The sequence below is a fragment of the Geotrypetes seraphini genome, chromosome 10 (assembly GCF_902459505.1).
Source record: "Geotrypetes seraphini chromosome 10, aGeoSer1.1, whole genome shotgun sequence".
Classification (NCBI taxonomy): domain Eukaryota; kingdom Metazoa; phylum Chordata; class Amphibia; order Gymnophiona; family Dermophiidae; genus Geotrypetes; species Geotrypetes seraphini.
In genome coordinates, this window is record NC_047093.1 from 120,893,550 (window position 1) to 120,918,502 (window position 24,953).

At 45.5% G+C, this 24,953-nt stretch overlaps 1 protein-coding gene across 3 annotated transcripts in view; it reads right to left on the bottom strand.

Annotated features, from left to right (window-relative positions):
• SYT3 (synaptotagmin 3) overlaps positions 1-24,953 on the bottom strand; it is a 109,215-nt gene that overhangs the window by 37,920 nt on the left and 46,342 nt on the right. Inside the window, exons 2-5 of one of the 3 annotated variants that reach the window (XM_033962097.1) lie at positions 11,766-11,827; positions 11,125-11,267; positions 10,533-10,598; positions 9,146-9,314 (exon numbers count right to left, since the gene is read on the bottom strand). In XM_033962097.1, the coding sequence (XP_033817988.1) occupies positions 9,146-9,299 (154 nt within the window). In that variant the 5' untranslated portion in view covers positions 9,300-9,314; positions 10,533-10,598; positions 11,125-11,267; positions 11,766-11,827. The remainder of the gene's footprint in view (positions 1-9,145; positions 9,315-10,532; positions 10,599-11,124; positions 11,268-11,765; positions 11,828-24,953) is intronic. The other 2 variants (XM_033962099.1, XM_033962098.1) reach the window with 2 other exon arrangements.

Genomic DNA, 24,953 nt, shown 5'->3' on the forward strand with positions numbered 1-24,953 from the left:
TACACAATATTCTAAATGAGGTCTCACCAGAGTCTTATACAGAGGCATCGATACCTCCTTTTTCCTACTGGCCATACCTCTCCCTATGCAAACTAGCATCCTTCTAGCTTTCGCCATCACCTTTTCAACCTGTTTGGCCATCTTAAGATCATCACATACAATCACATCCAAGTCCCCCTATTCCATCTTGCACATAAGTTCTTCACCCCCTAAATCAGGGGTCTCAAAGTCCCTCCTTGAGGGCCGCAATCCAGTCGGGGTTTTCAAGATTTCTCCAATGAATATGCATTGAAAGCAGTGCATGCACATAGATCTCATGCATATTCATTGGGGAAATCCTGAAAACCTGACTGGATTGCGGCCCTCAAGGAGGTACTTTGAGACCCCTGCCCTAAACTGTACTGTTCCTTCGTTTTTTTGCAGCCCAAATACATAGCCTTGCATTTCTTAGCATTAAATTTTAGCTGCCAAATTTCAGACCATTCTTCAAGCTTCGCCAGGTCTTTCTTCGTGTTATTCATACCATCCGGAGTGTCTACTCTATTGCAGATTTTTGTATCTGCAAAGAGGCAAATCTTACCCAACAGCCCTTCAGCAATGTTGTTTATAAAAATGTTAACAAGAACAGGCCCAGGAACAGAACCTTGAGGCACAACCACTGGCAACATCCCTTTCCTCAGAGCGATCTCCATTGATCACTACCCTCTGTCGGCTTCCACTCAACCAGTTCCTGACCCAGCCCATCACTTTGGGGCCCATCGCAAGAACACTCAGTTTATTTATTAGCCATCTATGTGGTACACTGTCAAAGGCTTTGCTAAAATCTAAATACACCACATCTAGCGCACTTCCTCTATCCAATTCTCTGGTCACCCAGTTAAAGAAATTGATCAGATTTATCTGAATCCATGTTGCCTCCGGTCCTGTAATCCATAGTATTCCAGAAACTTCACCATTCTCTATGTTAAAAGTGTTCACAGAAGTCAGATTTATCAACCAGTAGTTCCCTACTTATTCCTTACTTCTGCTTTTGTGGAGAGGGACCCTTCAATCCCCTAGTACCACGCCCGACTCTACAGAAGCAATACCACCAGCATGCACCAGGTGGCAGGCCAATCATCATTTTTCTTTAAAAATAATTGCTGTTTCGCTCCCTTGAATGGGAACTTCAGCAAGTTTTGCATAATATCCTCATTCTAAAATTTTTAAAAAATATAGAATAGGAATTTTGCAAATAGCTGCAGAGTCCACATACACTGTTTCGTCCCTGTAACCCAACCCCCACCTCTGATCTCACCCACTATTCGTGTGCACAGAGGTGCATGCACTTTTCAAAGTGTGTATTCACCAATGTACATGTGTTTAGAAATTTTCTCCATCAGTGCTAAATCCGTTTATACAAATACAAGTTAGGGCATTCACCAGCTTCTGGAGAAAAACAGAGGATTTCATAATCGCCGCTCAGAGCCAGGTCTGTGAAGCAGCTAAAGCCAGTGGCCCCCCACTGAGGTAAAAAAATAAGAAAAATTATTGGGTCGATGTAAACTAAGGCTCTTATCATGTAGCCCAAAAGAAGCTGGTTCTGACTGAGCTGAAAGCGGAAACAGGATGGAATTTTCTGAATAAATATATTTATGCAAACGAGAACTTGATCCCCTTATCAGAATTAAGCATGAAATACGAGTTAGGCTCATGGGAGGCAGTGAAGCTGGAAACCACATGCGGTTGAAAAAAATCTTTACATCCACCCTGAACTCTGCCCCCACCTCGAGTGCCCTTTGCACAGAATCCATCTGGAGGAAGCGAAGAATCAGTCCAGCTACAGATATCATCTACTCATGAAATTTATCAATTCACTTTATGTGCAGACAACTACATTCTGTTCAGAGACTGTGTTACTCACCCCCAAGCTTCTGTTTAAAAAAGTTAGCCCAGGGGTTCCTCAGGACACATCCGCCCAGTCCAGTTTTCAGAATACGTACAATGAATATGCAAAGATCTATTCCATGCATATTCATTTAGGGTATCCTGAAAACCTGACTGGCTTGGTGTGCTCCGAGGACTGGGTTTAGAGCCTCTGATTTAACCAGTGTCCTTGAGATCTCCTTGAGATTTAAAGGCCTGATGTCCAGACAATGGTGGAGAGCAGAGCAGAGCAGAGGGGACATTCGGGCTCGTTTCCAGGAGCAGAGACTTCAAACCGGTGTCCAGCCATCATGGCTCGGCTCCTTTCTGGCCTGTTTTGGCCCATTACGCTCTTCAAAGCTTTGCAGGATCTTAAAACTTCAGCTGCTCGTCTCTCATGCATCTGAACCTCTAGATGTGTGCTGGCTATCTTTGGTCCAGAGCCTGTATGAGGAGCTCTGTGTGTCTCTTTCATGATCTCTCTGCCCTGGTTCCTTCCCCGAGGAAGTGCACTGTCCAATTGGAGTTCATTTGAAAGCACAGGAGACAAGCAGCGAGATCACGGCAACCTACTTCTCAGCTTCCCAGCACCTCTGTCTCTCTCTCTTTCTTTTGGAAATTATTCATCAGCACTTAGAAGGTGATATTCAAAGCCATTCAGCCAGATAAATTGATATGGGTGAGGATTGTCCTCCTCTGCATCTGCCTTTAATTTTGGAAGGGGGGGGGAGTATGTGCAGTGTGGGAGTGGGTGGGAGACTGGAAGGAAAAGGTTAAGGAAATGACAGACTGGGAGTAATTGTGACCCCTGGCCATACAACCCAGAGACTCCAAGGCTTCCTTTCAACCCCCCACCAATCACATGATCCATAGAGATACCACTCACCAGGAACAGAACCTTGAGGCACACCACTGGCAACATCCCTTTCCTCAGAGCGATCTCCATTGATCACTACCCTCTGTCAGCTTCCACTCGACCAGTTCCCGATCCAGCCCCATCACTTTGGGGCCCATCGCAAGAGCACTCAGTTTATTTATTAGCAGGCTCCTTTCTGGCCTGAGTTTTGGCCCATTACGCTCTTCAGAGCTTTGCAGGATCTTAAAACCCTTGATTCAGAGAAACTTCAAGATCCATAACCACATGATTCAGTAAGGTACTCTCACCCCCCCCCCCCCTCGAACATAAAACCCAGAAAAATTCCCAAGGAACCCTTCAGCCTCCCCCTCTGTTAATACAGGGCCTACAAAGGTATCTCTTCTACCCTCCTCTTACCATCTTCAAACAACTGAACATTGCCTTTAAATGTTTCCACAACATGGCTCCCCACTGAAAACCTCCCCATCTACCACCCAACCAGATCGCAGCAAAAATGCCGACTAAGCATCCCACCAACTCCAACTGGAAACTGCCCGGAGACGATCCTTCTCTCACAATATGGCAAAACTATGGAACCAGCTCCCCCCAGACATTCGAGCTCTGGTTCTCGAACCAATGCATAGCCGCCTTGAGATCCCAATGACCAGGCTTTGACAGGATGACCAAAAACTGGAAACCAGAATGTACCGCTGTCAATCCTAACCCTTGACTCAAATATATGGAGACAGTACCTCAACCAAACACCCCAACTCATTATGATTGGATCAATATATGCCCAGACTGAATACATGTTGAATATAGTACATTATGCCACCAACATATTAAGAATAAGTCACTATATCCCACATCTAATTCCCTAGTATAATGTACTCATTTGCCTAGTCCTATGTCAAAATAATGTCTATGTATCCTAAATTGTCTTGAAAACATTGTGAATGTATCATTGTAACCCGTTCTGGGCTCCTGGGGAGGACAGGCTAGAAATCTAAATGAATGAATAAATAAATAAATAAAAGTCCAGAGAGACTACTACTGCTACTATTTATTATTTCTATAGTGTTGAAAGGCGTACGCAGCCTTAATAGCACTTAATAGATAGTCCCTGCTAAGAAGAGTTTACAATCTAATTTAGACAGGACATTACAGGGTTGGGAAGATTATGGTAGAGGAAATGATACAGTGGGTCTAGGTATCTGACAGCAGTGAGTGGGAGTTAAGAGTTGAAAGCAGTTTCAAAAAAGTGGGCCTTTAGCTTGGATTTGAACACTGCCAGGGACAGAGCACAACGTATTGATTCAGGAAGCTTGTTCCAGTCATATGGCGCTGCAAGAAAGAAGGGATGAAGTCTGGAGTTGGCAGTGGAAGAGAAGGATAGAGATAAGAGGGGTTTGCCCGACGAGCGGAGATCACGGGGGAGCATATGGGGAGATAAGCGAGGAACGATATTGGGGGGCTTCAGAGCGAATGCACTTGTAAGTCAGCAAGAGGAGTTGTATTCGGAAATGAACGGGGAGCCAATGAAGCGACTTCAGAAGTGGGGTAATGTGAGAATAGCGGCTCTCACGGAATATGAGTCACACAGCAGCATTTTGAATGGATTGAAGAGACGGGTGCGCAGGAGGCCCAAGAGAAGTACGTGGCAGTAGTCTAAGCGTGAGGTGACAAAAGTGTGGACAAGGGTTTTGGTCATGTGTTCAGAGAGAAGAGGACGGATTTTGGTAATGTTATAGAGGATTTGGCGGTCTGTTGGATCTGAGCAGAGAAGGAGAGAGAGGAATCAAAGATCACTCCAAGGTTGCGAGCTGACGAGACAGGGAGGAGGATAACGTTATCCACAGAGCTAGAGAACGGCGAGAGGGGGAGAGGCGGGTTTAGGCGGAAAGATAAGGAGTTCAGTTTTAGCCATATTCAATTTGAGATGGCGGCAAGACATCCAAGTGGCAATATCGGACAGGCAGGCTGAAATTTGGGCCTGAACTCCCGCAGAGATATCTGGTGTGCAGAGGTAGATCTGGGAGTCGTCAGCATAGAAGTGATATTGAAAACCATGAGAGGAGATCAGCGTACCAAGAGAGTAGGTATATATGGAAAAGAGGAGAGGGCCCAGGAGAGAGCCTTGAGGTATGCCAATAGACAGCGAGATGATGGCGGAGGAGGATCCATCGTAACATATGCTGAAGGTACAAGAGAGATAGGAAGAAAACCAGGAGAGAGCAGAACCCTGGAATCCCAGCGAGGACAACTGTCAAGGAGGTGATCAACAGTGTCGAAGGCAGCAGACAGATCGAGAAGAATGAGGATAGAGTAGGGTCCATCTGATTTGGCCAGGAACAGGTCGTTAGATACTTTAGCAAGGGCAGTTTCTGTAGAGTGGAGAGGGCGAAAGCCTGATTGAAGCGGGTCAAGAGTATTATGAGAAGAAAGGAAGTCCAGGCAACAGCGGTGAAAAACACATTTGAGTAGTTTGGATAGGAAGGAGAGGAGGGAGATAGGGTGGTAGTTGGAGGGGGACGTAGGGTCTAGTGAGGGCTTTTTAAGGAGGGGCATAACTACAGTGTGTTTGAAGACATCAGGAACCGTAGCAGTGAAGAGCGAAAGGTTGAGGATGTGACAGATGGGAAGGATCACAGCGAAAGCAATGGATACGAGTAGGCAGGTAGGAATTGGATCAGAGGAACAGGTGGTGGATTTGGAGAAGGTGAGCAGTTTCCTCTTCCGTAACTTTAGAAAAGGAAGAAAGGGTCGGGGTCGTCAAAGGGAGGTCGACAGATCGGACAGTCGGAAGGGGCGGCGCAGGAGGCGACATTGTTGAGAATTCAAGGTAACTCTTGCTGCGGAAGAACTGTGCCATCGTCTGGGGGGAGAGTGAAGAGGGGATGGGAGGTGGAGGCACTTTGAGTAGAGAGTCGAGCATAGCAAAGAGATGGTGAGAGTTAGCACTAAGAGAGTTAGTTAAATGGTTGTAGTAGCCCTGTTTGGCAAGCGAGAGGGTAGATTGCAAGGACATCAGCATGAATTTGTAATGGATGACGTCAGCAAGCGTGCAGGATTAAAGCCAAAGACGTTCAGCAGCTCAGACACAGGAGCGCAGGTAATGGATTTTGGGGATCACCCAGGGCTGGGGTTTGGCACATCTTACAGGATGGGAAACGGGAAGGGCAAGGGTATCGATAGAAGATAAGAGACTGCAATAGTACCTTTCAAACCCTCTCCCTCCCACCCCAACCAGAAGACCCACTGAAGTACCTCTCACCCCCTCTCAACCCACATGACTCAAACAGACTGCAAATTCCCCCCTCCCCCCACCACCTGCAGAAATCACAGCGTCTTTGGGGCGCGGGGCCCGGTGTACATACTTCTCGTGAGATCTCACTTGCATATGCCAGTCAGGGCCCAAAAGGGAGGCCACGAACAAAAGGATTCCACTCACACTGCATTAGTGAACCCTTCATCATCCACCACCCCATCCTCCCTTATTTCCTTTTCTCCTGTAGTCATTCAACACAGAGCTGCTCCTCGCCACACTGCCATTTACATCCTGGCTTTCTGCGCTTCGAATTCTCGCTCACCTCCCTAAACCACCTCCAACGCTTGTCAATTCTTTGCCCTATTTAATTCTCTTCCTAAGCCACCATAGCTCCACTTGTCCCCACCTCTTAGCTCAGGCAAAGGGAAATATCACGAGATTTATCTTGAATTCTCTGGATCCTCTGCATCTCTCACTTCCAGGCCATATTAGAGAACAATCTTTGTTAGATAAGTTTAAAAGTTCCTTGAAAACTTTTCTTTATAAAAATGCTCTCGAAAATTAAAACCATCATACTCAGATAATCTTACCATTGGAATGCTTATTCATTATTATTATTTTTTTTTAATGACCTACTTCATGTTAACTCTAAATGTCGCCTTTCTCCTTTTGTCTCTGTGTGTTTATTTGTCTTCAGAATTTGTCCATGTCAGTATAATTATGAGTTTTGTTAACCCTTATTTTTAATATATGTAATTATTTTAAGCGTTTGTATCAAATTTTAATAAACTTGAAACTTTCTCCTGTCTCATTACCCTCTCCTAGGCTCTCTCCTTTCACTAAAGTCACAGAACAGGAAATGTCTCATCCTCTCCTGGTCAAAACTGAAGACCAGTCCTACCCGATTTCTCAGCTCTGTCTCCCCCTATTGGTCACCTTGCTCCTAAGTTCTCCTGCGGGTCCTCTTCTCTCAAGAGATGTCTTCCCTTGTTCAATACTACCAACATCCAGAACTTTCATATGCAAACCAGTCTCAGACCGGTTGTCCCTCCAGCAAGACCAAACCAAGACCTGCTCTCCCAAAGAAACGTCCCATCCCCAAGGCCTTCACCGCTCTTCTCACATTGAAAACATTGATAGAACACATCTTTTCATTGTATGTATCAAACGCCATCTTTTCCTTATCCCTGTTTTCATCACCTTAGGTTTCAATGTATTCCTCATAGATCTACTGCTCAGTTCAGTTTCAAAAACTTCATTTCACTTAGAGTAAACATAGAAACATAGAAACTGATGGCAGAAAAGGGCCAAGGCCCATCTAGTCTGCCCATACCAATGTCCCACCCCCTAACTCCCTCCGTGAGGAGATCCCACTTGCCAATCCCATTTTTTCTTAAAATCTGACACGCTGTTGGCCTCAATTACCTCCAGTGGAAGACTATTCCAGCGATCAACCACTCTTTCGGTGAAGAAATATTTTCTGGTGTCACCATGAAATTTCCCACCCCTGAGTTTCAACGGATGCCCTCTTGTTGCCATGGGACCTTTAAGAAAAAAGATATCTTCCTCCACCTTGATACGGCCCGTAACATATTTGAACGTCTCGATCATGTCTCCCCTCTCTCTGCGTTCCTCGAGTGAATATAGATGCAACTTATCCAGCCGTTCCCCATACGGGAGATCCTTGAGTCCTGAGACCATCCGGGTGGCCATTCTCTGAACCGACTCAACTCTCCGCACATCTTTGTGGTAATGTGGCCTCCAGAATTGTACACAGTATTCCAGACGGGGTCTCACCATAGATCTGTACAAAGGCATTATGACCTCGGGTTTACAGCTGACGCAGCACTAGGCTATGTTTCCTTGCTCCCCCTACATTCCTCCCACTGCAATTTATTATTAGGACACAGCTGCCCCCTATGCCTGGAATAAATTACCCGAGTTTGTCCGTCAAACCCCTTCCCTTCTTTAAAAGCAGACTGAAAACCCACCTTTTTGATATAGCTTTCAACCCTTCTCCTCTACCCTCCAACCCAGCCAGATGATTAACCGTTCCCCTTAACTGTATGCATAACATCCTGTTTGTCTGTCTTGCCTGTTTAGATTGTAAGCTCTTTGGAGCAGGGCTGTGGAGTCGGAGTCGAGGAGTCGGAGTCGGAGGAAATTTCGGGTACCTGGAGTCGGATTCAGAGCCAGAAGTACAAAAAACTGAGGAGTCGGAACATTTATCTACCGACTCCATTTTTGAACTTGGCATACCAATCACGAGCGATTCTTTCAGCTATAGCACCCACTATATACACAGCACAAATGTTGCGAGCAGCTTCTGCGGCCTTAGAACCTTGATTAAAAGCAAAAAGAAGGTGGTGTCGAAAATGCTCATTTCTCTCAACTTGACATTCCATTTTAACGATCTGAATATTAACCAGTGCTGTGGAGTCGGAGTCGAGGAGTCGGAGGAAATTTCGGGTACTGGAGTCGGAGTCGGAGTCTGAAGTACAAAAAACTGAGGAGTCGGAGTGGGAACATTTATCTACCGACTCCACAACCCTGCTTTGGAGCAGGGACTGTTTTCTTTGTGACTCTGTACAGCACTGTGTGCGTCTGGTAGTGCTATAAAAATAATTCATAGTTCTAGTATGAAGAGTTTCAATCTTTGGGAAGCAGAGCTGAGATTATGATGTCATAATGCCTCATTCCACCAATAAGAGCCAACCTCATCAGTGATGTCACAATGGCTTCATTGTCTTGTACTCCCCTCTACCCTCCAACCCAGCCAGCAGATTAACCCTTCCCCTTAACTGGATCCATGACATCCTGTTTGCTTAGATTGTAAGCTCTTTGTGACTCTGTACAGGAGAAATAATTAATAATAGCAGCAGTAGTAAGAGCACACCTTCTCCCCACTCAGAACTGGTCCCAACAGGCATTACCTAACCATGTAGTTGGGGGGGGGGAGGATCCCACAGAGCTGAGCCACATGGCATTACCTGAGTGGGAGGTCTCCCCCCCCCCCCCAAAGCTAAGCTACAAATAATAGGCATCATTCACAGGACATTGCCCGAGTATGATGGGGGGACGGGACACTTTGGTAGAAATAGCTCAAAAGATTTTACCTGAATATGTGGGTAGGGGGATTCCTTTTTTGCGCAGAAGGTCAGAGAACTCCAGGCACTTGTTATGGTCTTTGAACGTAGACCCTTGAAAGCAGATCTCTTTCAGCAGATTTAGGGCACTCTGACAAAGAGTCTCCTCGTCGTCCCCGGACATCGCTCAAAACCATCTCTCAGAGGGACAAAAAAGAGAAATACATGCAATCAATAGACTAGACCATAAAACCATCTCTCAAGGGAAGTGAAGAGAAATACACACAGTTAACAAACTACAATATAAAGACATTTCTTGCAAGAAAAAAAAAAAAAAAAAAGCATAGTCAACAGACTACAACATAAAACCATCTCTCACAGGAAGAGGAAACTGAAAGAAACACAATCAATTCAGTGTACCACCACTCAAGTGTCCCTCAGAAGAACCAAAATGAAGCCCCAGTGTCGGAGGCTGAGGGGTGAATGAGGCCCCTGTGTCGGAGGCTGAGGGGTAAATGAAGCCCCTGTGTTGGAGGCTGGGGGTGAATGAAGCCACTGTGTTGCAGGTTGAGGGGTGAATGAGGCCCCTGTGTTGGAGGCTGAGGGGTGAATGAGGCCCCTGCGATGGAGGCTGAGGAATGGATGAGGTCCTTGTGTCGGAGGCTGAGGGGTGAATGAGGTCCCTGTGTTGGAGGCTGAGGGGTGAATGAGGTCCCTGCATTGGAGGCTGAGGGGTGAATGAGGACTCTGTGTTGGAGGCTGAGGGGTGAATGAGGACTCTGTGTTGGAGGCTGAGGGGTGAATGAGGCCCCTGTTATGGAGGCTGAGGAATGGTTGAAGTCCCTGTGTTGGAGGCTGAGGGGTGACTGAGGTCTCTGTGTTGGAGGCTGAGGGGTGAATGAGGCCCCTGTGTCAAAGGCTGAGGGGTGAATGAAGCCCCTGTGTCGGAGGCTGAGGGGTGAATGAAGCCCCTGTGTTGGAGGCTGGGGGTGAATGAGGCCCCTGTGTTGGAGGCTGAGGGGTGAATGAGGCCCCTGTGTTGGAGGCTGAGGGGTGAATGAGGCCCCTGTGTTGGAGGCTGAGGGGTGAATGAGGCCCCTGCGATGGAGGCTGAGGAATGGATGAGGTCCTTGTGTCGGAGGCTGAGGGGTGAATGAGGCCCCTGTGTTGGAGGCTGAGGGGTGAATGAGGTCCCTGCGTTGGAGGCTGAGGGGTGAATGAGATCTCTGTGTTGGAGGCTGAGGGGTGAATGAGGCCCCTGCAATGGATGCTGAGGAATGGATGAGGTCCCTGTGTTGGAGGCTGAGGGGTGAATGAGGCCCCTGTGTTAGAGGCCGTTCAAGTTGGGGTTGAGAGCATGAGAGTAAAACTCCAGTTGTTTGAAGTGATCAGGATGGTGACAGTTTACGGGACTTACTCAGCACAGCCAGTCTGCTACAACTTTCCTTTTCTAGAGCTCTGGCAACTCGCAGTCCAAGACTCCCTAGAAGAAAAGGGAAGTGAAGACATGCGTGTTGGGTGGAGGAGAGAGATTTACCTGCATGACATGTTTGAATTACTTACTACAAAAAGTGAGGGATTATAAAGTGGGCAGAATTCTCACAGCCTTTTGCATAGAATCACACCCCGTCCTGCATATTAATCAGCAAGTAGGTTGTTATAGCAGAGAAAATCAGACAATGACTGAATTCAACGGATGTAAAGCCTCCGTCGTGTGAGGGCTTTGAAGGAGTGTGACGAAAGTGAGAGTGAAGGGCTACATCAACTCTGATTCAATGTCTGTGGATCACCTCTGCAGTCCACACACAGCTGAACGGCTCCAGTGACTATTTTCGGGGGGAAAACCAGTCACTCATGTCCTGCTACATCAACTTACCGTTTCACCCCTTCCCTCTCATGATCCAAGTGTCCTGTTCATCCTCTCTAACTCGGTGTCCACCTGTCTCTTGACATCTCTCTGTGCTGACCCTATAGCTCCCTTCCGCTACGTTCTCATCTCTCTTTCTTACCTGCTGGTGGGGTTCATGCTCCCCCTCATTGCATTTCTTCCTCCAGTAGATTTTTGCTGGAAAGGGTTCCCAGCTGTCGTCTGGTTCTCTCATGGATGTATCTCCAGCTGTTCTGGCTCTGAAGCTTTCTGCTGTTCAACGACCTGTTGGAAACGGAGAAGGCTTCAGCACCATTTGGCCCATTCCCTCTATGGCAATATTTTTTAAAAGGCGAGAGAAGGGAGATATGATCAAGGTGTTTAAATACCTCTATGACATAAACACACGGGAGGCAAGTCTCTCTGGAATGAGGGGGCACAGGATAAAGGTGAAAGGAGACAGACTCAGGACTAACCTAAGAATATACTTCACAGAAAGGGTGGTGTGAATGTGGAAAGGCTCCAGGGTGGAGATGGTAGGCTCCCAGAGTCTTTCTAGATAGCATTCTTCATCACCAACATCACCCAAATGCCTCCGCTTTCCCTAGCACTCCCTAAGCCTTGCTTTATTCCAGGAATAAAGTCATGTGGTGGCCACATTTATCCAATGGCTAGGCTGTAGATTTACATTCAAATGAAATGTCTGTGTTCAGTTTTCAAGCCAGTGCGCCATGATATGCCAAGAATAAACAGGTAAACAGCATGATGGAAGAGGAGATGTACCTGTGTGTCCTTCCTGCCACTGATCACGTGGGTCCATTTCTTTGTTTAGACAAGAAAAAGGTCTAGTAAGGAATAAAAAACAAACAAACAGAGCTACGTGAATATTTTGGAGTCATGCTTTTTCTAAACAATACATACACTAAGACAAAAACACACAATGCACACAGAGAGAACCTTGGATCCTGATTAAGGGTTTCCGGGTGGAGATGGTGAGCTCCCAGAGTCTTTCAATGCTTCTAGAAAGGGTGAGGATTCATAAGAACATAAGAATTTACGCTGCTGGGTCAGACCAGTGGTCTATCGTGCCCAGCGAGTCCACTCATGTGGCGGTCCTTAAGTCGAAGACCAGTGCCCTGAGACTAGCCTTACCTGCGTAAGTTCTGGTTCAGCAGGAACTTGTCTAACTTTGTCTTGAATCCCTGGAGGGTGTTTTTTTTCCCCTACAACAGCCTCTGGAAGAGCGTTCTAGTTTTCCACCACTCTCTGGGTGGAAAAGAACTTCCTTACGTTTGTACGGAATCTATCCCCTTATAATTTTAGAGTGCCCTCTCGTTCTCCCTACCTTGGAAAGGGTGGAAAGGGTCTCTATCTACTAAGTCTATTCCCTTCATTATCTTGAATGTTTCAATCAAGTCCCCTTCTCAGTCTCCTCTTTTCAAGGGAGAAGAGGTCCAGTTTCTCTAATCTCTCACTGTATGGCAACTCCTCCAGGGAACATAATTCCATAAAAGCTGTCGTACTAGGACAGAGCGAAGGTCCATCAAGCCCATATCCTGTTTCCAACAGTGGCCAACCCAGGTCCCAAGTACCAGACAGAAACCCAAAGAGTAGCAACATACCAGAGTTGACATTGTGATGTCATAATGTCTCATTCCACCAATGCCTAAGAGCCAACCTCACCAGTGATGTCACAATGGCCTCATTGTCCTAGACTTGGCTCACATAAGAGCAAAATAATTGCCATACTAGGAATAAGCAGTGGATTTCCCCAAGTCCATCTCAATAATGGCCTACTGACTTCTCTTTTAGGAAATTATCCAACCCCTTTTTTAAAACCATTCTCCAGCATCAAATTCCAAAGTTTAATTACACACAGTGTAAAGAAATATTTTCTCCGGTTTGTTTTAAATCTACTATTTTGCCCTCTAGTCATAAGAACATAAGAATAGCCTTAATGAGTCAGACCAACGGTCCTTCAAGCCCATTAGCCCGTCCTCACAGTGGCCAATCCAGGTAACCAGCACCTGGCCAAAACTCAAAGAATAGCAACATTCCATGCTACCGATCCAGGGCAAGCAGTGACTTCCCCTTTGTCTAGTATTTTTGGAAAGAGTGAAGAAGGAGAGGGGGTTAGTTTTGAATAACCCTTGAACACAATTCAAATTCTTTGTCTTTGGCTCTTGCAAGTGAGGGGAGAGTCCATCCAGTCTAAAGCCAACTAGTTACAACTACTCTGGCTACTCTAGCCAGAACAAACAGAGGGGATACCTCAAAGGTTACGGCAGTGCTTTACCTCTGTACCATCACCTGGGTAGTGGAAACAAGGACTCCATTGTACCCACTCCGAGGCAAAGGAGAAAGGGAGACACCTAGTTGTGCATTTGTAGCAGGATACTAGGTTTTCCTTTCATATCATGAGGATCCTGGAACCACCTAAGGGGCTGAAGAGATAAGAACCACTTGGAGATCCAATGGACCAATACACTTCCAGCCCAGATCCCAAATTGCCTCTTCGGAGTGTGGGAATCCTCGAGTCTCTCAGCATTTCTAACAAAGATTGTAAGTGAAAACCTTTTGAACTTATTATGCCATCTACTATATCCATTAAAAAGAAAGTTCAAGACAGAATATTTAGAGAGAAAGAGAAAAGGAGAAAGGAGAAAGCTAAAGAGACATCATAAAAACCGTTTGAACAATTGCCTAATTGGTTAAAGATACAACTGAACGCAGAAAGACAAATTTAACACTAAACAGCACAATGGTTAAATGGGGGCAGTGGCGTACCTAGCATATGTTAGAGTAAACACTTTCAACACTGAATGTGAAGATGTCCAAAAATGTAAGACAGGAACAGCATAGACCTAACTCAATCCAAAAAAATGAAGGAAAAAGCCTCAGAAAGGGCCCTCCCATCTCACCAAAACGGCTCAAAGAGGTGGTCGAGCGTTCACCTCACTGGCAAAAAACCTTCCTTATGTGATAAAGTCTTATGCTGTGCTGTAATGTGCCAACGAAAATTAAATAATCGAGGAATTATTCCACTTATCTTCATTAATTGGTACACCAACGGTGGCCAGCGTTTCACAAATTCATGCTGCCTCAGGGTGTATCCCGACCGATCAGGTTTCTTTCAGAACAGGACACCAAGGAGCAAGAGGCGGTTTGGCATCCTGTTCTGAAAGAAACCTGATCGGTCAGGATACACCCTGAGGCAGCATGAATTTGCGAAACGCTGGCCACCGTTGGTGTACCGATCAGTGAAGATAAGTGGAACAATTCCTCGATTATTTAATTTTCGTTGGCACATTACAGCACAGCATAAGACTTTATCACATAAGGAAGGTTTTTTGCCAGCGAGGTGAACGCTCGACCACCTCTTTGAGCCATTTTGGTGAGGTGGGAGGGCCCTTTCTGATGCTTTTTCCTTCATTTTTTTGGATTGAGTTAGGTCTATGCTGTTCCTGTCTTACATTTGTGGACATCGTCACATTCAGTGTTGAAAGTGTTTACTCTATCATACATTGGTTTTTCATTACATCTGGGTTACCAGTGGGTACCTAGCAAATGTGACACTCGGGGCCCATCATTTTTTGCCCCCCCCCCCATCTGTAAGAAAAACATGATTTTTAGTAACAAGCCACACGTCACACATGAGTACCTAGGAAAAGGCAGCATCTTACATACTGCAGTGAGCAGTACAACATCAATACACCCATTGTAAAACTAAACAAGCCAGATCAATCCTATACCGTCAATCCTAACAGAAAATCATGTCTTTCGAACACACAGAACACAGAAAACACCTTCGCCTAGTATGGAATATGTCATCACAAACTAACCCCTCCCCCTTTTACAAAACTGTAGTGTGGATTTTAGCCACGGTGGTAACATCTCTGAAGCTCATAGAATTCTGAGCATCAGAGCTGCTACCACCACGGCTGGCGCTAAAAACGCTCCACAGTTTTGTAAAAGGGGGGATAAAATAGAAATACATAGACAAAGGTTAAATTGAACCAGCAAGAAGCTGGACTCTGCATACAATGCAATACCACAGAAACAGTGACACATGTCTCCTAAAGCAATAAATAAATAGAAAATGTTTGTTCTACCTTTGTCTTCTCTGGTTTCTGCTTTTCTCATCTTCTTGTTACTCTCTTCCTTCCATCCACTGTCTGCCATCTCTCTGCCCCTAAATGGCATCTTCTCTCCTTCTATGCCCCTTCCAGAAACTGTATACCTCCCCCTTCCATCTCTCCTTTCACCCCCATTGGTCTGGCATCTCTCTCCTCTCCTTCCCTCTCCCACACCTCTCTTCTGCAATCCCTTTCTTCCCTCATTTTCCTTTTCAATTTATTTTCTGCATTCATCTAGATTACGTTCTTACTACCCTCTCATCAATTTCCTTTTTTACTGTCTACCTACAGCTCGCCACCTCTTTCTCTCACCCCCTCCAGTATTTCCCTAACTCAATCCTTTTCCCCCCATCATGTGCCCTCCTTTTATTTATCCCCTCCTTCCATCATGTGCCCTCTTTTTCTACCCCTTCCATATAGCTAAAGAAGCACTGCCTGGGCTTTGCAGTCCCCAGTTATGTCTCTAGCAGGATATATATTTCAAATCTGATATATTCTAATGACAAAATAGAAATAAAATGATTTTTTTCTACCTTTTGTTGTCTCTGGTTTCTGCTTTTATCTTCTTTTCACTCTTTTCCTTCCAGCGTCTGCCCTGTCTCTTCAATCCAGCATCTGCCCGTTCCATCCACTGTCTGCCCCTTCCAGAAACTGTCTGTCTCCCCCTGACATCTCTCCTCTAGACCCCCCACCTTTGGTCTGGAATCCATCATCTTCCCTCTGTTCCCTCATGGTCTGGCATCTTTCTCCTTTCATCTCTTTTTCCCTCCCCCCTGTAGTTTTTAGCATCTCTCTCTTCTCATTTCCTCCGCTCAGATCTGATATTTCTGTCTCCTTCCCTGTTCTCTGGCATCTCTCTCTCCCCTTTCCTTCTCTGGTCTTCCTTCTTTATTTTCTGCCTCCATCTAAATTAAATTCTTTCTTATTATGCAGTCCTCAGTTTCCCTCTTTTCACTGTGTCTACCCACAGCATGCCACCCCTTTCCTTCACCCCTCCACTATCTCACTAACTCTATCTTCTTCCCCCATCCAGCATATGTCCTTTTTCTTTATCCCTCCTTCCATCCAGTATGTGTTCTCTTTCTCCACTTCCATTCAGCATTTGCTCTCCCTTCTCCCCACTTCCATCATCTGCCCTCTTCTCTCTCCCCACTTCCATCATCTGCCCCTTCTCCTCACTTCCATCATATGCCTGATTCTCTCTTCCCACTTCCATAATCTGCCCCTTCTCCCCACTTCCATCATTTGCCCTCTTCTCTCTCCTCCTTCTCCCCACTTCCATCATCTGCTCTCTTCTCTCTCCCCCTTCTCTCCACTTCCATCATCTGCCCTCTTCTCTCCACTTCCATCATCTGCTCCCTTCTCTCTCCCCCTTCTCCCCACTTCCATCATCTGCCCCTTCTCTCAATCTCTCCATCTACCACAGGCCCATCCCTCTCCCTTCCTCTCACCTTTCCAATTTTGACAAAAAGATCAGCAATGCCCCCCTGCCCCGCCCCCACGATGACACTTAAGATCGGCAATGGGCCTCCTTCTACCCCAGGCATCAACAGAACTTCAGATCGGCAACATGGTGCTCAGTCCAAAGCTTCCCTCTGACTCAGCTTCCTCTTTCCGCCCAGGCAGTTCAGTCAGAGGGAAGCTTTTGACTGAGCACCGCATTGCCGATCTGAAGTTCTGTTGATGCCGGGGATAGAAGGAGGCCCGTTGCTGATCTTAAGTGTCATCGGAGGCGGGGAGGGGCCGCCGATGCCACCGATGCCGCTCATCACCATTGCAGCCCAGATGCTGCCGATGGCTCCAATGCGATCTTGCCTGCCCTGCGCAGACCGGCACTGGATGACCCGGACCTGGCCAGCTGTGTACCCCCCTAAGGCGTGCACCCGGGGCGGACCGCCCCCCCTTGGTACCCCATTCAAGCCCCCTCCCCGCTCCTCTCTGTTAATCTATCTGTGCATCTGCATTTCAAACCAAAAACTTCAGGGCATTAAAACTCCATCAATCTCTCCAACAAAGGCCAAACTGGGTAATTAAGAACCCAGTGGATCAGAAGGTGAGCACACGTTCCATGCTCTTCACTTCCAGGTGTGGCTTTCTCAGTAGATCAAGGCTAATTACATTCAGGTAGAGTAGTTATTCCTCTGTTCATTAAGGGTTTACAGTCTAAGCTCATACCTGAGGATTAAGGGCGACAGTCTATGACTGAGGCTGCATCTGTCTTATAAGAGATGCAGGCTAGTGACACATATAATTAGCGATATTTTGTCATTTACTGCTCAAGTGGGAGTCGCATCTACTCGAATGTCCCAGCCATACTCCTCCCTTGGGATATGACAGAGGTCTAGAAAACCTTGAACGGAGTGGAACGGGTAAATGCGAATCAAAGGTTTACTCTTTGAAATAGGACAAGGGCTATGGGTCATACGCCCTACATTGGAAGACATATTCTAACCCTTTACATGCAAACAGCAGGCAACCGGTTTACAGAATCGCCCCTCACCTTGACTTGCATAGAACAGCAGCGGGATTTGAACCAGTTTACTGTCTAGCCATAAGGTTACTCTTTTCTACGCTTTGCTTCCAATTTGTTGGTTATCAATTAGAAAAGTTAAACAATTCCACCTGACTCTACTCTTCTCCCAGGTCTTGCACACATTTGCTTTTCTAAAGTTAAATCTTGTGTCTCCCTTGTGCCTGTACACTTTATAGTTCCTGCTTATCCAACAGGGGGACATTCAGGTTTTTAGGATATCCACAATGAATACGCATGTCTCTCTCATGCATATTCATTAGGGATATCTTGAAAATTTGACTCACTGCTGGCTCTCGAGGACTAGACCACTGGGTGCAGCCAATGGCAGACACTTGAGCTCACAGCTCCCTTTTCGTACTGCTCTGGGATCCAGTAGTTACCTGAGAGCAAAAAACAAGATCTGCCCAAATGAAACAGGACAAAGTCAAACCATGCTTCTTTCGGCTCCCACACCACTAGTCTGCCTTCACTGAAATTCATTCATTCATTTTCATCTAAAGCCTCATCAGAAGGCAAAACTAATTTATTATCCTGAAAAAGAATCCAGCAGCTATGCCAGGACTCAACTTAGAAGTTCACCAGCAAAGGTGCCATTTCTAATTAGCAATACAAAGTGCTGGCGACAGCTCCTCCGTGTAAAATCCTCTAATCTCCTCTCCACAGCAGCAGAAACGCTGGTCTCGCAAAGAACTGCAATCCCAGGATAAGAAGCTGACAAGACCGTGAAATTTAAAAATCTTTACCATTGAGGAAAGATGCCCGTGTTAGTCACATCCAGGGGAGAGCACGGACTTTCTCAACATGGATGGTTTTGACTGCGTAGAAAGAGGAGTATCTAAGGCATTTTTGGAAACGGATATACCGCCAGTCAGGTTTGATGACCCACCATATATATAAGGCAAACTGCACATCTCCCAGCACACAGTATGGTGGAAATGCTGGTTGTATCTACCTAGACGCGGTGAGATCTGGAGAACCACAACAATCATGGCGCCAGCTGCAGAAGCCTAAAAGAACATTCTGGGGGTCTGATTTAGCGCGCCTTAGTAAAAGACCCCCTCTGTGATTCAACTAAAGCAGTTTACCTATATAGAGAAGCTTTTGTGGGTCAATACTGAAAGCCAGTGATCCAGCTAACAGGTCTTGTCCGACCCTAGCTGCGGATAATTAGTGACACCATCCTGATAGTGCCATGGTGCAGCGATTGTAGAGCGGGCAGTAATCCACGCGGCAACACAGGATAGGTAGTACCGCCTGCTACCTGGCGGATCCACCGAATATCCCAGAATAATTTAAACACGCTATTGGCATATAAGACACATCCAGCTGCAGTGCGTTTAAACAATGACCTGCAAAGTCTTGGTGGACGTTTTAGCTGTTTAACTCCTGAACATGAGAAACTTGAGTTTAGAAACAACTCTTCTCAGCAAGGTGCCTGATAACACACCCAGGACCCAGACAAAAAACAGTCTGTAATCTAAAAAAAACCAGACCCAGGGAATATACTCTGTAAACATGCACAAGATACAGATAATAAAATCTATAAATCAGAAAATCCAAAGCAATCCATAAATACACACAAGGCCTTAAGAATACAGACTAATTTAAACAAACACAAGGCATCGAGTATACAGAGTCACCCATACACAGAGAAAGCCTAGAGAATAGAAATGGACAGAAAAAGTCCATATGGCCTATCTAGACTGCTTAACTAGACTCAGCTCCTTTAGAGATCCAATGTATTTGTCCAAAACTTCCATGAATTTCTAAACTTAAAAAAGGTTTAAATAATTTCCTAAAAGAGAAGTCCATGGATCATTATTGAGATGAGCTTGGGGAAATCCACTGCTTATTCCTAGGATAAGAAGTATAGAATCTGTTCTTTTACTACTTGGGATCTTGCCAGCTACTTGCAACCTGGGTTGGCCACTTTTGGCTTGATGGACCTTCGCTCTGTCCCAGTATGGCGGCTCTTATGTTCTTATGTGAGCCAAGTCTAGGACAATGAGGCCATTGTGACATCACTGCTGAGGTTGGCTCTTAGGCATTATGACATCACAATGTCAGCTCTGGAATGTTACTACTCTTTGGGTTTCTGCCTGGTACTTGGGACCTGAGTTGGCCACTTTTGGCTTGATGGACCTTCGCTCTGTCCCAGTATGGCGGCTCTTATGTTCTTATATGAGCCAAGTCTAGGACAATGTGACATCACTGCTGAGGTTGGCTCTTAGGCATTGGTGGAATGAGACATTATGACATCACAATCTCAACTCTGGAATGTTACTACTCTATGGGTTTCTGCCTGGTACTTGGGACCTGGGTTGGCCACTGTTGGCTTGATGGACCTTCGCTCTGTCTCAGTATGGCAATTCTTATGTTCATATGTTTATCTCCACCCTTTCCATGAAAAAGTATTTTCTAAGGTAACTTCTGGATCTATCCCCTTTCACCTTTATCCTATGCCCCCAATTCCATGGGTTTTTTTTGTCTCATGCACATTTATGCCACATAGGTATTTAAATGTCTCTATCATATCTCCCCTCTCCCGCCTTTCCTCCAAAGTATACATATTGAGATCTTTAAGTCTGTCCCCATACGCCTTTAATGAAGACCACACACCATTTTAGTAGCCTTCCTCTGGACCGACTCCATCCTGTTTATTTCTCCAGAATTGTACACAATATTCTAAATGAGGTCTCAGCAAAGTCTTATACAGGGGCATCAAATGTAATCCACACACAAGGCCTAGACTATACTGGAGTACCCTGTTTACAGACACAAACACTTGAGTATACAGAGTGACATATATACAGACATAAGACCTAGAATTTAGAGAGTAACCCTAGTACAATCACAGGACCAAGTTTAGTAATTCATGTACACCCACAAAGAGTCAGGTATACAACATAATCCATATACTGATGCAAGGCCTAGAATACAGAGAGAATGTTTAAGTTTATTGAGGTACTTACATAAGAACATAAGAATAGCCTTACTGGGTCAGAGCAATGGTCCATCAAGCCTGTTCTCACGGTGGCCAATCCAGGTCACTAGTACCTGGCCAAAACCCAAGGTGTAGCAATATTCCATGCTACCAATACACAGCAAGAAGGCTTCCCCATGTCTTTCTCAATAACAGACTATGGACTTTTCCTCCAAGAACTTGTTCAAACCTTTCTTAAAACCAGCTACGCTATCTGCTCTTACCACATCCTTTGGCAACGTGTTCCAGAGCTTAACTATTCTCCGAGTGAAAAACAATTTCCTCCTATTGGTTTTAAAAGTATTTCCCTGTAACTTCATCGAGTGTCCCCTAGTCTTTGTAATTTTTGACGAAATGAAAAATCAATCCACTTGTACCTGTTCAACTCCACTCAGTATTTTGTAGACTTCAATCATATCTACCCTCAACCGTCTCTTTTCCAAGCTGAAGAGCCCTAACCTTTTTAAGTCTTTCCTCATACGAGGAATTCCATCCCCTTTATCATCTTGGTCGCTCTTCTTTGAACCTTTTCTAGTGCAGCTATATCTTTCTTGAAATAAAGAGACTAGAATTTAATGCGATACTCCAGGTGAGGTTGCATCATGGAGCAATACAGAGGCATTATAATATTCTTAGCCTTGTTAACCATCCCTTTTTAAAATAATTCCTAGCATCTAGTTTGCTTTTTTGGCTGACACTGCACTTTGGGCGGAAGGTTTAATCTATTTGTCTACAATGACACCCAAATCCTTTTCTTGTGCACTAGCATCCGGGAACTGTGATTCAGGTTATTCTTCCCAATGTGCATCACTTTGCATTTGTCCACATTAAATTTCATCTGCCATTTGGACGCCCAGTCTTCCAATTTCCTAAGGTCTGCCTGCAATTTTTCACAATCCGCATGCGTTTTAACAACGTTGAACAGTTTAGTGTCAGAAACCAAGTACTGTATTTTTGTATGAATCAAGGATGTCCTTCCTCGGTCCTTGAGAGCCACGATCCACTTGGTTTTTCAGGATTTCCCCACTGAATATGCATGAGATCTATTTGAATGCACTGCCTCTGTGGTTTGCAACTAGATCCCATCCATATTCATTGGGGAAATCCTGAAAACTCGACCTGGCGAGGGCTGAGGTTGGACATCAGTGGCCTTTAGCTCTTGGGATCCACAACCTTGGTGAACACACTTATCCCTAGGTCTGCCTGCAATTTTTCACACTCTTCATGCATTTTAACAACTCTGAACAGTTTAGTGTAATCTGCAAATTTAATCACTTCACTCGTTCCACTTTCCAGATCATTTATAAATAAGTTAAATAGTACTGGTCCCAGTACAGGTCCCTGCAGCAATACGATCAAGGCTAGAGTTAACATACATCTGGGAAAACTAGGACATGTCTCTATTTTTAGAGGACTGTCTGGAGGGATTTCCAAAACCCGGAAATTTGTCCTGGTTCTGGAAATCCTGAGCTCGGAGGCCGTGTCTGGAAGTTTTTGTGCATGCGCGGCCATCACCATGATGACATCATACTCACGCGCGCATGTGTGTGATGTCATTGCATCGATGTCACATGCACAAAAGCTTCCAAATGTGGCCTTCGAGCTCAAGGAAGTTCATGGGGGGGGGGGGGTTGGGGCTTTGGGCAAAATGGGGCAGGGACAGGCATCCCCTTTTTCCAAAGAGGAAATCTGGCAACGCTAGATTAATCCAGATACATTCACAATGCCCAGAGTATTCACAGTAATCCAAACACACACAGAAGGCCCACAAATATGCAGTGGATTTTCCTAAGTCTGTCATCATAATGGCTTAAGGACTTCTCTTTTAGGAACCAAACCTTTTTTAAACCCCGCTAAGCTAACCAATTTCACCACATTCTCCGGCAACGAATTCCAGAGTTTAATAACCTGTTGGGTGAAGAAATATTTTCTCCAGTTTGTTTTAAATCTACTAATTAGTAGCTTCATCACATGCCCCCTAATCCATGCTATTTTTGGAAAGAGTGAACAAGCAATTCACATCTACCCTTTCCACTCACTCATTATTTTATAGACCCCTGAGCCATCTCTTCTCTAAGCTGAAGAGCCCACTTTAGCTTCCCCTCATAGGGAAGTCATCCCATGTCCCATCACTTTTATCATTTTTGTCGAATTGCACACTGTATTTGAGGTGTGGCCATACCATAGATCGATACAAGGGCATTAACACATTTTCACCTTTGTTTTCCATTCCTTTCCTGATAATTCCTAATATTCTATTTGCTTTCTTAGCTGCCGCCGCACATTGAGCTGAGGGTTTCAACGTATCCTCAACAATGACACCTGGATCCTTTTCCTAACGCAGAACCCAGCATCACGTGGCTATAGTTTGGGTTCCTCTTTCCCACATGCATCACTTTGCACTTGCTCACATTAAACTAGAGAATGACATGGGGACAAATTTTTCCCCATTCCCGCAGGAACTCATTTTCCCATCCCATCCCAGCGAGCTCTTTTCCTGTCCCTGCCCCACTCCTGCAAGCTCTGTCCTCATCTGCACAAACCTCAAACACATTAAAATCAAAAGTGTTCAAGGCTTGTGCGGTTAAGGCAGAGCTTACAGGACTGGGGCAGGGACAGAGACAAAAACGGGGAAATTGAGTTCCTGCGGGGACAGGGACAAATTTGTCCCCGTGTCATTCTCTACATTAAACGTCATCTGCCATTTTGACACCCAGTCGTCCAGTCTCACAAGCCTCTTGCAATTTAACAACTGTGTGTCATCAGTAAATGTAATTATCTCACTAGGTATTCCCATCTCTAGATCATTGATAAATATGTTAAAAAGCTGTGGCCAAACACAGACCGCTGGGGAATCCCACTATTTACTCTTCTCCTCTGAAAATACTGGCCACTTCACCCTACCCTCTGCTTTCTATCTTTTAACCAAGTCCTAGAGAATAAAGGAGATGCAGTGGACGGTCTGTAAGTGACTGAGTGGTGACCACACTATGTATAGATACCAGCGTGGAACATCCCTATAAACCGAAAGCCCTGATCTCCTTCCATAGGCTTGAATGACCCCGCAGAGGAGGCAGAGTATCAGGCCTCATGCATGCTCATTAAAAAGCCACTGGTAATAACCAGATTTGACGCTGTGTGTGTGGTGCTGTTGGTAGGCCAATTTATCCACGTTGGCTGCAGCTGCATTGTGCTCTAACCAGAGATTTCACATACAGTAGCTTCCTGCAACCTGGCCTGCATCTGAATGCACTTGCATGCTTACAGCTCTCACATAACTCCACACAGTACCCATGACACTGAAAAAGATCCAATGCTTTCACAGTGCACACGTGTACACACAGACACACACAGTAAAGAGAGAAGGAAAATTTTTTAAATAACCAGAGGCACCAAGAGACTCATATGAGACAGGAAAACTGATTTATTAACTGTCTCTGTCCCACGGAGTGGACACCAGTTCTCGCTCTTATTTGTTGATAATTCTGCATACACCTCGGACACACTAATAATTGCCCATATTAATTAAAGGTTAGTGAATCTTCATTCTCTCAGGCGTCCCCACAGTGTTCTATATTAACCAGAGACATGGGCATTGAATCTGACGGCCACATGCAGACCCCGCTCCCAAAAGGCTCTTTGCTGAGAATAGTGACCACGGATTCCTCTTCTACTTGCGATGTCCCAGCTTCAGATCATCCGACAGAAAGCCTGGCTACAGGGCCTCAACTTGAGTCATCCCCTTCTCTTTATAGCTCCTAAAGCTGGGGTAACTCATGGGGCAACGCAGACTCTGGGCCTAAGTCCTTACCAGTTCCTCTATCAACACCAAAGAGCCCCCTTCCCCCAACCCAAAACTAGGAAAACAAAGGGTCTAATTTTCTTAGCCAAACATCAAGGAGACAGCCATCCTGGTTTAGATTTAGAGCATCAAAGCAAAAACCGATCCAAGCTGAGCTACCACCATACTTGTCGTCGGGAGCCCCAAACTCCTCCCAGGGCCTTCAATGGGAAATCTCTGTTCCTCTCACCTTCTATCCCTCCCCTACCACCACCCTTGTCCTTTATACAGGCCCAACAGGGAGACAAACATGTCCTCCAATCCCTCCACTAGCAAGTTAGATGACTATCAATGATGTGTATTTACATACACTGGAGTTGCCACCTACATATTCATCTGGGATATCTTGAAACCCCAGTGACTTGGGGACCTTATGACTGGCCTGAGCGCCACTTTCTTCAGGCCCAGGGCGCCTTTTCTCTCCTCAGGAAACTTCACTGGCGATGTCTCCTGTGTTGGGTGGTGAAGCTTTGTGTTA